At 53.9% G+C, this 12,144-nt stretch overlaps 5 protein-coding genes across 5 annotated transcripts; 2 read left to right on the top strand and 3 right to left on the bottom strand.

The window, feature by feature from the left end:
- Nucleotides 1-1,005: 1,005 nt before the first annotated feature.
- On the bottom strand, nucleotides 1,006-1,968 carry BGZ61DRAFT_541985 (kinase-like domain-containing protein; the record flags this gene model as incomplete). The annotated part of the gene is made up of 1 exon (XM_046255119.1): nucleotides 1,006-1,968. The coding sequence occupies one exon, from the start codon at nucleotides 1,966-1,968 to the stop codon at nucleotides 1,006-1,008; it is 963 nt and encodes a 320-aa protein (XP_046093647.1).
- Nucleotides 1,969-2,557: 589 nt separating this feature from the next.
- BGZ61DRAFT_487626 (uncharacterized protein) lies at nucleotides 2,558-3,520 on the top strand (the record flags this gene model as incomplete). Its single annotated transcript, XM_046249997.1, has 1 exon — nucleotides 2,558-3,520. One exon carries the CDS (start codon nucleotides 2,558-2,560, stop codon nucleotides 3,518-3,520), a length of 963 nt encoding a protein of 320 aa, XP_046093646.1.
- A 455-nt stretch (nucleotides 3,521-3,975) lies between these two features.
- BGZ61DRAFT_375141 (serine/threonine-protein kinase Sgk2) lies at nucleotides 3,976-6,381 on the bottom strand (the record flags this gene model as incomplete). Its single annotated transcript, XM_046242386.1, has 2 exons — nucleotides 3,976-6,191; nucleotides 6,237-6,381. The coding sequence occupies 2 exons, from the start codon at nucleotides 6,379-6,381 to the stop codon at nucleotides 3,976-3,978; spliced, it is 2,361 nt and encodes a 786-aa protein (XP_046093645.1).
- Nucleotides 6,382-7,721: 1,340 nt separating this feature from the next.
- BGZ61DRAFT_229725 (uncharacterized protein) lies at nucleotides 7,722-8,455 on the bottom strand. The gene is made up of 2 exons (XM_046238208.1): nucleotides 8,358-8,455; nucleotides 7,722-8,300 (listed from the first exon to the last, which is right to left on the bottom strand). The coding sequence occupies exons 1-2, from the start codon at nucleotides 8,358-8,360 to the stop codon at nucleotides 7,800-7,802; spliced, it is 504 nt and encodes a 167-aa protein (XP_046093644.1). The 5' UTR covers nucleotides 8,361-8,455; the 3' UTR covers nucleotides 7,722-7,799.
- A 388-nt stretch (nucleotides 8,456-8,843) lies between these two features.
- On the top strand, nucleotides 8,844-11,280 carry BGZ61DRAFT_229682 (uncharacterized protein). Its single transcript, XM_046238207.1, has 2 exons — nucleotides 8,844-9,358; nucleotides 9,410-11,280. Exons 1-2 carry the CDS (start codon nucleotides 9,034-9,036, stop codon nucleotides 11,047-11,049), a joined length of 1,965 nt encoding a protein of 654 aa, XP_046093643.1. The 5' UTR covers nucleotides 8,844-9,033; the 3' UTR covers nucleotides 11,050-11,280.
- The last annotated feature ends 864 nt before the right edge of the window (nucleotides 11,281-12,144 follow it).

Below are 12,144 nucleotides of genomic sequence, written 5' to 3'. Positions count from 1 at the left end.
CACGCGTTGCTCACCACAACAGGCTGGGACCGTGAACGCACAGTCGTTCCTAGCTCACCCCTTCTCAATCCAGATGATTGGCTGGGAACCGTTAAGCGCCACACCCTTATCCCTACACGAAGCCCCAGACACTTTGCTCTCGCCCCCCTTGGGCATCAAAAGAACACGAATGTCCCCTGTCACCATCTCCTGTCAGCCAGTACCCACTGCTCAACTAAGTCAAACCCAGCGTTCAGGGGCTGTTGGCCGTGACTCATCCCCCTTGAGCCGCGGGGTATGGCACCGATACAAGCACGACATGAGGGAAAGGACTGGAGGGGCGCGAATGAACAAAAAGGCGGCTGCCTTGATGTGTCTCGCTCTGCATTAGCGGCTTACAGCACGTTCGTCAGTCCGAGACATGGTTCTCCGCGCCCGCGTTGACTGTGCTCGGAAGCGTGTTGGGGGCTGCTGGCCGTGCTGTTGCCTGGAATCATTTGTATATTACCTGGCATCTGCCCTTGATATAATGATCCCTATCCCCTACTGGCACTATCATCTCTCCTCGACACCTTTGCAATACCCATATTTGCATTCACAGCTTAGAACCGACTTCAGCCCTTTTAGCCTCTTGCCAGCCAGACATCAAGTATGGCCCAGTCTATCGTCTCAGAACTGGTGGACGGGAAGCGCTGCACGAACAAAAATTGCACGTACAACAACAATACGAGCGTCACGAAGTGTGAGGGTTGTGGAGCGTCAATGGAATGAAATGATTCCACACCGCAGCGCCGCTGTATGACTCCTTCCTACTAGGGGCTAGCTTATGCCATGGCTAAAGTTCTCTAAGCGCTGCCGATGCGGCTTTGTGTCCAAGATGGCGGTCCTCAGCGGCGGCGGTGGGAGGAGTTGGGTTTGAACGGCAGGTCTCTGTGGTTTGAGGAGAAAATGGGCCATGTACTTCCTCCATTAAAGCTCGCTACTCTTGGGGTACACAAGCACCAGTGAAACTACGTCCCCCACCCGCTAAGTGACAGACCTGCTCCAGCGGCGGAATGTTGCATCCAGTCGCTTGTAACCGCTTGCATCGAGTGCCTGTCCCAGGAGCTGACCCCATAGTTTTGGTTCGTCGGTCTCGCATTCAAGCCAAAAGGCTCCAGCATACACGGGCTTGGTGGCCACCCAAAATTGTGGGTAATAAGCTGCGGATTCCCAGTCTATAATTCCAGTGACAAGGTTGCCATCCTGTGATATCATGATGTTTGTCGGTCCAAGGTCCGCATGATAGAAGTGAAAGGGCGGGTCAATGTCTGGGGGAGGCTCAGTCGAGATGTTTGCCATGTGGGCCCGGATGGCCTCTAGCGAGAACGGTCCAAGGATTCTCGGCAACCACGTGGGATGGGATGGATGAGCGCTCTCCATCAACCTAGCTTCGTAAACCCCACATCCAGTGACCGTTTCAAACCGAGATGAAGTGTTGGCAGCCAGTATAACACAGAACCGCGCGATATCATGGGCAATTCGTGTGCGTTGGGGTGAGGAGAGCTGCGGCCACGCCCGTTCCAACGTTTGTCCTCGAACTCGCTTTGTTATGAGGAAGGTTCTGTTGAGGTCGTGATCGATCCACCAGTAGACAACCTCTGGGACGGGCACTTCTGAGGCCCTCTCCCCCACGAATTGAATAGTGTTGGCTTCAAGCTCCAGCCCTTCGCACCAGGCATGTACCTTGCAGAACGCATTCTCTCCGAGGCACCAAACAGCTGCTGAAGTCCCCCCCACATGCATCCTGTCGATCTCAGCGTCACCTCCTGACAAATCGTTTGCAGTCCTCTTTCGAAGGTAGAAGGTATTGCCGCCATCTTGCCAGTCAATTATTGCATTCGCTGGTTTGGGCTCTAGATTCTTAATCCTTTCGCAGATCATCGAGGAGCCCAGGATCCATAGATGAGGACTGATTCGAGTGATGGAAACGGCTATGGGAGGCAACATTTCACTATCACAAAGTAAGTTCATATCTGCAAGACGGTGGACGAGGTCGAACAAACCAGAACATTGTAACGGATCGCAACCAACTGGTGTACGAAGCATCTGCAACTGATGTCAGGATGGGCAGTTGGGTTGCGGCTCGAAGTGGACGATGATGTGGCCGATACTGTGGCTGCTGTTATGACTGCAGCCGGAAAAACCACAGGGCCGGGCTGGAAGTGATTGGCCCGACTGGCACGCCCGGAGCTGACAATCACAACATGTGATGGCACGCGAAAGTGATTTCGTGTTGCAGTCGCGTCCGTGATGCGGTGCAGCTTACCAATGAGATTACAGGATGGTAGGCCCACCATCAAGACCTGCATGGATGCCTAGCAGACAGAGTGGGGCAAGCGAGCCCACGCCGGCGGAGCTCATCCGGCTTTGCTGGGTCACGCGATTGGCCGGGATGCTGGAGCAAAATCTATTCAATCCCGCTGACAATGGTGGTCGCCCCCGCAACGCAATTCTAAAGCGTGACGTCTTGTCTTGATATGTTTTGAATGTCGAATCAATCCGTTTTCCATCCACCAAGCATCTGCCGCGATATCCGATGGCGCAGCCGAGGAGTGTAGAGGAACTTGAAAGGCTTCTGCGACAGGCCGATCAGCGCGCCGACGATGCAGAGAGAGAGCGACAGGAGGAGCGACAACGTGCCGAGAGAGAGCAGCAACGCGCCGACGAAGCAGAGAGAGAGAGACAAGAGGAGCGACAACGCGCTGAGAGAGAGCAGCAACGCGCTGAGGAAGCGGAGGAACAAACCCGGCCCACGACACTTGATGAATACATCGCCGCGTGCCATCACCTCGTCTTCTCCAAATTTGCCGTCGAAACAGACAAAAAACTGACCTTGAAGGGCCCTATCACCAATCCGCGTAACAAGTGGTGTCCGACACGTCTCAGGCCATGGTCGGATTTCCTAGAACAACAGAGAGTCATCTTTGGTGCACTCTACGACACGTTCCCTGCCCAGAGCCGCGCTTTCGAGAGCCGAAGTTTCCTGGCCGGCTTGGGAAACCGGGTCTCCCAGCGATCGATAGCAAACGAGAAGACACTCGAGCATTTCCTGCACAACAGTGTTGAGGATCCAGTCAGAGCGATAATAGAGCAGCTCAAGCAGGTGAATGAGGTCAGCAGTGCATTCGACATGGGAAATGGCATCATCTTCGAGAATCACCCCCATGCCATTAGCGACGTCGCTGAAGAAGTCGTGGACCGGGAGACTCCTTCAACACCACCACAGACGCCGGACCACAGACGAGACCTCAATCAGCTGCGACCCGATCAGATCTGCGTCTATCGATCCAACGATGTGCTCGCGACGACGCGTACTATGATATATGTTTCTGAGTACAAACCCCCCCACAAGCTGACCGCTCCGCATCTTCGTCTTGGTCTGCGGGCTATGAACATTCCTAAGGACGTTGTCAATCGAAAAACGATTCCAACGTCTGTGGACCCGGACGCGCTTTTCCAGTATCACGCGGAAAGGCTGACGGCGTCTGCCGTCACGTAGACCTACCACTACATGATTGAGGGAGGCCTTGAGTATGGTCTTCTGACCACTGGCGAAGCGATCGTGTTTCTCAGGGTCGACAGGCTCGCCGTCGTGGCTCGTTCGTACCGCGGACGTGGCACTAAGTATTTCTTTAGTTCACACCTCTCGCCCACGAATTAAGCTTGGAACAAAGGGTGTTAGATTGCGTCGCCCATTGCGGCGTCTTGAGAAGGCCAATTATAGGAGGAGTCTATTTCGAACGGACAGGAGGAAGACCATTCACACCAGAAGATAACTTATCGAATTGTAGGACGACGAGGACGGCCGGCTTTGTCAACAGCAGCTCACGTGGCCGGAGATCCCATCGGGTGTGGTACTTGGGTCCTAAGAACACGTCTTACGGGGGCCTACTGGCCTAGAGCGCTGCCTTGGCAATCCTCTCTATTGATCATTCTACCTACCACCCACGTCTGTTACTTCAAGTCTTGCCACTCTTTCCGGAGAATTTCTCTCATTCGAGAGAAGAGCTTCTCGTCTTCCCGTTCCCACGGTTTGTCCCTAGGAAAAACAATCTTTCGCATCCCGTTCAACAGTGGGATAAGTGGCTCATAGTATAGCGTGAAGTTATCGGTGATTGTCTTCATGAAAATTGCCTCCTTCGCAACAACGCCGAGTTTCATTCCAGCCAACTCCTCTGTATCGACGTAATTCCACTTCTCAAACCGTGGAACGACTCTGCTCTCGTCTGGCCTGCTGTAATGGATGCATATCCAGAACAGGACCCAGAAGAATGACTCGAGATCGTGCATGAAGGAATGCTGCTCGCCCAGAAGCGCGCCGATTGCCATAAAAGCCCTCGTGCCAGTCTTTCCCCTTGCTCCCGAGGCGACGTCTCGTTGCTCTTTGATGGAGAGATCAAGGTCAATCAAAAACGAAGGCCAAGAGGGGTTGTTGTCGTCCTCATTGATCATGATATTGTTGATAGAGATGTCTCTGTGGAGAAGGCCAGCCTTGTGCAAGGACTGGTGACCTTCAATGCAGCCCTCCAGCGCGGCAAGTAGAGCCAGTCGAGAGCTTGCCTTGTAGATCGGCTTCCCATAGTCTCGAAGAATGACCCTCCGATGTACCCGATTTGGCAGCGCGTCTATGCTGGCCTTTGTTGGAGATGCTGAACAGGATCGCTTGCTCGGCGGCAGAGCGGCGTCAGTTTCGCTGGACGGTCGCTTCACGCCAGCGCTGCTGCTTCGCCCTTTGCGGGAAGCACTGGATGCGATCGCACTTGACGGCAACATCGGGCGTCCCGGTCGATAATTCGTAGCTTTTGTGATGTCCAATCCCTTTCGAACATTGCTTCGAACGTCGTCATCAGCACCGCGGACGCGAACAGTCTCGTGGTGGTAGTATCGGGCGACGTTAACCACGCCTTTCTCAGTCGCTTCTTGGACGAGTATACCCTCTTCGTCTCGGTCCGTGTACTGCCACGAGTCCTTGATAACGAGCGGCGTCTGCGGGTCCTCTTTGCGATGGGCCTTCCAACATGTTGTCGCCCGACCGGCAATGCAAGGCGCACGCATCATGACCTCGTCAATGATGAGGCGCTGTGTCTGGCCGTCTCGTTCGATCTCGATATACCGTTCGCCGTCGGACGTGATAATGGTAGGGTCAAATCCAAGCCCGTCTTCGTTCATCCAGAGAAATCCGAGGATTGTGGTCACAAACTGTAGCCCACCATCCTTCTTGTTGATGTCGAATTGTTCGGAGGCGATCCCCCCGAGCCGGTCGAACTCCCATACCCTCATAAGAGATCCGCAGAGAGTAAAGCCCAGGACGAAGCGACGGGTGTCTTGAGCAGCGAGTACCTCTCTCGCATACGTTGCGAGGTCAATCCATGCTATCGAAGCTTTGTCGGCCTCCGGGTTGCTTTTCAGCTCCCCGGCCACGAGGATGTGTGACCAACGAAATCTGCCATCCTCCTTCGACGGAGCCTTGTATGCGATGTCGCTGTTGACGAAGCCAATGTCCATGCTGCGTTTGCCTGTAGAGCCTCGCAGTGGCGTCTTAGGCTGCGCCAACAGCTTTCGTCGACGTGTCGGGATCAAATTGCAGTCGCCTGCAAATGCTTCCAGCTTCGGGATCAGGTCGCCAAACCAAGTCAAGACATCGCTTTCTTTGGCGCCTGTCGGCCATCCCTTCCACCCTTGGCTGCCGAAGAGCGGGTTGTCGCCTTCGGCGCATTTGCGAAAGATGGTGGCAGCTGCCGCCCCGATATCTGGCACGCCACTGAAGAAGATTTCGCAGAAATTAGAAAGGCCGACATATAGACGCCCGAGCTCCAACTTTAGGACCGGGTCCACATTCAGGCGGAATTCTGACGAGTTTACGAAGCCGCTCGTGTTCTGACTCCACGGCGTTTGTTGGATCGACGAGGCTATCGGTCGGGGAGGTGGGGTGGATTCGGTAACGGCGTTGTAAACTTGATTCCAGATATGAGAATCATCTGCATCACCGGTGACGGCGGCCTTCAGAAGAGGTTTGATGCGGTCGAGGTCAAAGTCGTCAGAGTTCAGAGCGGAAGTGAGTTTCAGAATATCACTGAGGAGGTTTCTGCCACCACTGTTGGAACGGAGGTGGCGCACAATAGGAAGGACCTGAAGCGTTGACAAGAGACCGAATGCGAGATTCTGCAATTCTGCATACTAGTCAGAGGAGTAACCAGTGAGGCTGGCAGTCGTACCTTCTTGGCTAAGTTGGCCAAGCGCGTCTGGTGAGGAAGAGATGCTCCTCTCTTTACACATAGAGCTGAATGTAGCGCTAAAGGCATCGAGGCTGTCCCTAATAGGATTGTCCGCGATGATGCGTGACTGGTCTTGATCTGCCATGGCGAGTGGCGACCTCCCTCCACAAATTGTGTTTTTGATAGGAAAGAAGAAAGCCGCGCCGCCGACAATTAGGGATGAAGTCTGCACAGCCACACAGTTACTAAGCCGCACAGCCATGCATCGGAATTACATCGGTATTCTGCGCGAGCCAGTGAGCATTGGACCATCCCCCAAGCTCTATGTCAAAACCCGAACCCTACTGGTGACACATCCGCCCGCTCGCAGCGCAAGGTGGCAACGATACATATCGCCCATGAGAAAAACTCGCGATGACACAGCCAACATACAAAGGGTATTCTCATTGCGACCAGCTCCTCTGAGAAAGGGGCGGTGGTAGGCATGGGAGGGGTCATACGTTACACGCCAAGTGGCAGAATCGATGATATCATTACCAGATACTCTGTCACCATCGGTTCAAGAGAAGAGCAGAACCCATACACGACAGAAATGGAGGCCATAGCGATGGTGCTGAGCACCATCGCGCGAGGCTACGGCAGCAATTGGCCATTCGGTTTTCCATCCGACCAATGATAGCGCATAACCCCAGAATGGAATGTGGGGCTCATGTGGTGACCCGCCTGCTTGACTCACCCGCAGGGCGGCGGTCAATGCACGCACCAGGACTTCTGCCTAAGGCATAAAGGCGCTGTTCGATCTGCCCGTGTATGAGGCGGAGAGCCCTCGAGGGACTTCCCACTACCTGCTTCCTGCACTCAAACAGCTGAATGGCTGAATTGCTGGACTCTTGGAAAGATCGTGCGCTGTCCGGTCACCAAAAAATATTTTCATCGTTCTTGATTCCACCTGATTATTTTTCCGCCCCGTAGACTTCAAGAGTCATGTGGCTAGTTTGATCCGCCGAATCACCCTGCTGTGGCTAACAAATGAAAATAGAGTGTGCCGGTGATGTTCTCCCGATAGCCAAATTCGATTGGTCCGACACTCCCACCAAATCAACCGTCGCTTCTGCCTGCTACTCTTCACCCGTCTTACTGTACGGCACGGAGGTCAAGCAACCGGCTGCGACAACCAACTTGCCTTCCCCAGTGGCCTTCCTCGGAGTTTGTCGATTCTCATCTAAAGCCATATCGGTGCAAGGATCCCTCGTGCCGCAATTTCGCGCTGTAACCGCTCGATATCTCGGGACATCGTTAACTTGTACTTACTGTGGGTCCAGGTGCTATTACATTCAGTGCAAAACTGCCCACAGCTCACCCTGTTCTCTTGCAAGGTCTCTTGGCCTGTCTGTCTCCTTAGCTTGAGTGTTGCAACTGCGAGCATTTTATACCACCCCGGTCAGAATGAGATAGATGTACAGTGGACATGGCACCTTGCTTTGAAACAGGATGTGTTCTTTAATACGCGCATCCGATGTTTGCATTCAAGACGCAGCTGGATGGCAGGCGGCACCTGGCGCGCTAGCCGGCAACAGCCCAATTGCCAGATACGATCGGGGCAATCCGAGATTCGGCCGACGCTAATCCGGAACTTCTCCGAGCCAGGAACCTTGAATGGAGACGGGCACTTGGGGTCTGTGGCCGAGGAGGGCTGAGATGGCGGGTGGTCCGCCGAAGCGGCCTGGTAAGAGGGATTGCTGTCCAGGATACACTGGACAACGACTGGTTCGAGGGACTCTTGAGCTGGTTGTTCTTCTTGGTGTCAGTCGGCTCCGAGCTAGGGTTTGAGCTTGGGAGCAGGAAGAGTCTGGCGACAGCGCCGTTCGACTGCTGGGGACGGATCAAAGGCTCGGAGATGTTGGCGAAGGCGCTCTGGGTCCTGTCCAAGGCGGCCTCAGCGAAGGCGTACCATTTGAGGAGCGCTGTTCGAGTCTCGAGACGGAGGCGGTGCCGTGGGAGTAGACGGTAGGAGGAAGAGCGTCTGAAGGAGGACGGTCCTAGATGAACGAGCGTGGGGACGGTCTCGCGCTTTTTTAGCCAGCCACGCCTTCCGGATCTTTTTCAGAGGCAGAATATCACCATTCTCCCACCCCCGGATAATTCGCCATGTTTCTGCCCTTATGCAGTGTCGATCGAAATCTTTAATAGGGAAATTTTGTTGAATTGACGGCAGATGAAGCGGTTGTACGATCGAAGGTCGTTCCGCATATGGACGTACTCTACCGGGACGGTGTCCGATTTGTCGAAACCAATCCTGTGAAAAACATCCTCGATGCAGTATAGTGCATGTATGAGGGCCATAGCACCACAGAGGAAATCTCGTTCCTTCGTCGCGTCTTGCCGTCCCCGCTCCAAGAAGAGCACAGTAATGACTGGAAGTCAACATCACAGCGCGCTTAGGGTCGAGAAAAAGAACCAATAGGCCCCGCGGTGGGCCTCGGGAGAAGAATCAATCATGCGTTTGATGTGGGGACTGCCAGGGTCACAATTTCCAGCGGATGTTGCCGTGAGCGAGATTATCTACAAGCGCTAATGCAAGGGCAGTCCTCAAATGGCTTTGTCCAATAGAATCCGGATACTTCGCCTCACTATGTTACAGCCGGAGATTAACTCCAGTTGAGGATGATGGTGTCTTGGCCACCAGACTGTCGGGTCAAACAAAGAGGGATAAAACGCCTGGATTCCCCCAATGGTTTGCATTCGAGGGTTCGCTCAGACCTAACTCTACAACCGCCGGCGTACAATTTGCGCAAGCATGAGAATTCGACAGCCGTGCCGCCCACTCGGGCATGCGCCGCAATGTGAAGCCCCTTCTGTCATTATCCGACATCCCCATTATCCTGACCATGAGAGCACTCTCCTCCGTTTCCCCCGCCTCGATATGGTCACGAAGCATGACCAAGCCGATTCGGATTTTGAATACGGCATTCATCACGGCACAGCGCTTTCGGCGTGCCAAATCGTCGCGGGAAATGCTGTAGGCGCCTATCTGAGTCGCGACCGCTGCGGGAGGCAACGTGTGGAAATGAGCCATGACGGTATACTGACTCTGAGGTACTATTATCTACATGTTCGCCAAGGTATGCTGTCTTTCTGCGAGATTACGATGTCGAACTCACCCTTTCTGTTAGGAGTGGATGGTGTCTCGCCGTTTGCCATCGTCAGTGGCTTCGAGGACTGGCAGTTTCCGTCTGGCAGCCTCCCAGAGACATGGTTGTGTGTCAACGACGTGCCAACAGAGGCGTCATTGCCGGCTAATGGCTGCATTGTATCGGGCAACATGAAGGGAGAGCCAGCTCTCTTAGTCCCCGAAGCTCTGTCTTCTTGGTTCTGCCGAAATCGGATGAGCGATTATCTTGCCAACAGTGGCGGAGACTTCGGCCCTAGCAATTCGGCGAATACCTGCCACCTCCGTGCAGACCTCCTGGGTGACTTCGATCGACGCGCCTTCGCTTTCCTGCCGAAGAACACGTCCCATGGCTATCGCTTGGTTGCGCACTATCTATCCGCAGCCGACGACCTATTCGTTCCCGCGCACGTCTTCCACAACCGAATGATTCATCCGCCCGGGAGAGCGACGCTCGAGTTTCTATACGCACGATTTGCCTACGCTGTTTTTGGGCTAGTTCAGAGCTCCACGCAAACGGCGCGACGGGTGGCTATCGTCGAGTCTGGGCTTGATGAGTTTGGGCTCTGTACCTGGGTCACTAATGTATACTCAATGACTCCGACGAAGATCGCGGCTCGGCGTACAGAGCTTGCGAATCAGTCGCTTAAGAAGAGAAGTCTCGAGGAATCTAGAGTGGATGAAGACCGTTATGGCCCGAGGCTGCGACAGCAATCGCCCACTGCTCACGAGCGTTTGCCTCAACCGTCTTCCCGACCGGAACACGTGCTTTCAACGTGGCACTTGCCGCCCAATCCCCGGAGGCCCGGACCGCTAACCTTTGCCGATCTTCCCGCCGAGGTCCGCCTGATGATCTGGGAAGCAACTTGGCCAGAGCCTCGTGTAATTGAGATCCGGGCTCATTCGCCATTTAACCCAAAGACTGGATACATTGAAGACTATATGAGATTTCAACTCTATGATACCATCTCTAACTGGCTCGGAGAGGATGATGAAGCGGATGATGAAGCGGGTGATGGAGCGGATGATGGAGCGGATGAAGAAGCAGATGAAGAAGCAGATGTTGAACTGGATCACGATTCAGATCACGATTCGGATGATGGATCGGATCCCGAATTGGAAATCGAAGGCCGGACGCCAGACAACCCGAGAGATGTATTTGGGCAGTTGTCCGGCCAGAACCGGCACCCTGTTGCTCTCTCCGTATGCACGGAGTCTCGGATACACACGCTCAAGAGCTTTTACCAACTTAGACACCATGAGCGTACTGAATGGTCGTTCTACTTTAGCCCAACGCGGGATGTCCTCTGGGTTCCTGACTCCCTGTGGTGGAAATTTGATGACGAGGATGCAATAACATTGTCGCGCTCGTACGGCAACCAACTAACCCAGGTCAAGCAGCTAGTTTTAAGCATGGAGAAATGGCGTGACATTGGGGAGCTCAATGTCCTGCTTGTTTTGCGTGGCATCGAGACCATCCACATACGCCTCAGCGATGACGCTACGTCCACAGAGATTTCTACTTTGTTAGAAGAAATCGAGCTTGACTTTGGAAATGACGACAAATACTGTTCTCGTTTTCAGCTAGTCGATGGGACATATGAGGTCCGTGGCCAAATTCAGGTAGGGAGACATCGCAAGTAGCTAGATCTCCCAGTCATTTTGACGAGCGAACATTGCTTGATGCTTATCATACTGCACTGTTGGCGTTCGTGCTCTCCTTTGTGCTACGAGAAAGACCACGTTGCTGCAACGCTCGCCGTATTAGGAATAGAGCAGCGAGGCCACCGGCGAGCGGGCCGCCCACCGGAAGCTGGGGCAGCGAATAGGAACTATAGCCGGCAGGCTTCTGGGCCCACAACGCTGCCAAAATTCGTTCTAAAAGACTCCGTCCTCTTCCGCCATGTTCTGGGTGACGCTGTGTTGAATCCGCGAGAAGGCAGGGATGCCCACCGTGGGCACGGCAAGGGAACGATTCCCAAGCAACAATCTTTGCCATCGAGAAGAAGAGTATGACAACCGAAATTAGGTTCCAATTTGCATTTTGTCACAAGAGATATAGGGGGTCCCTGTTGTATGTCTTATCGTGGATCCTCTTTACGGCGACTGGGTTGTTGACTCTTTGGGCTTGTAGCTCCTAGCAGACCAGCAGAGGGCCGCTGCAAATGCCGTCTACATGCACTTGCCCATCAAAGTTGATCGTCCCAATTCTTCTCCGCGTATCCACGTTACACTCATTCATTTCCACATTTTGTTCCTACCGCTCAGGTAGAAAAAGATCGTCCCAACTCAGCTGGCTCATGATAGAGGCACGGGCATGGGCTTCCCTGGCTCTTAACCCGCAAAGGCCATTTCCCACTGGTCGAGACCACCGCACTTGCAGAAATAGACGTTTCAAGTCCATGATTAGCTTCCGGCCCCCAGCAAAATTCTATCATCTCATGCAATTCAGGGGCTTGGTGCAGTTTTATCCCCAGACCGTGACCAATGAGATGCTGACTACCCCTGCAATCCTCAGCCCAACGACGCCCATCCTGGGTACTCCTCCCGCACATCACTTCCTTACCTGCCACCTCAACTAGGCTATACCATACTGGATTGATAACTGGAAGATTGTGAAGCACCAAGAGGCGGCGCAATGATGGCCCGCATGAAGGCGCGTTTTACAGGCGGGTCCTCATGGCCTCTTTCAACCGCCCACTCCTGCCGTTGTTGTGTTGATTTGCTTCTCTTCCTCAG

Source organism: Ilyonectria robusta (genome assembly GCF_021365365.1).
Source record: "Ilyonectria robusta strain PMI_751 chromosome Unknown BGZ61scaffold_84, whole genome shotgun sequence".
NCBI lineage: Eukaryota > Fungi > Ascomycota > Sordariomycetes > Hypocreales > Nectriaceae > Ilyonectria > Ilyonectria robusta.
Note: the sequence above shows the minus strand (reverse complement) of the source record. Positions and strands in the feature narration are given on the sequence as shown.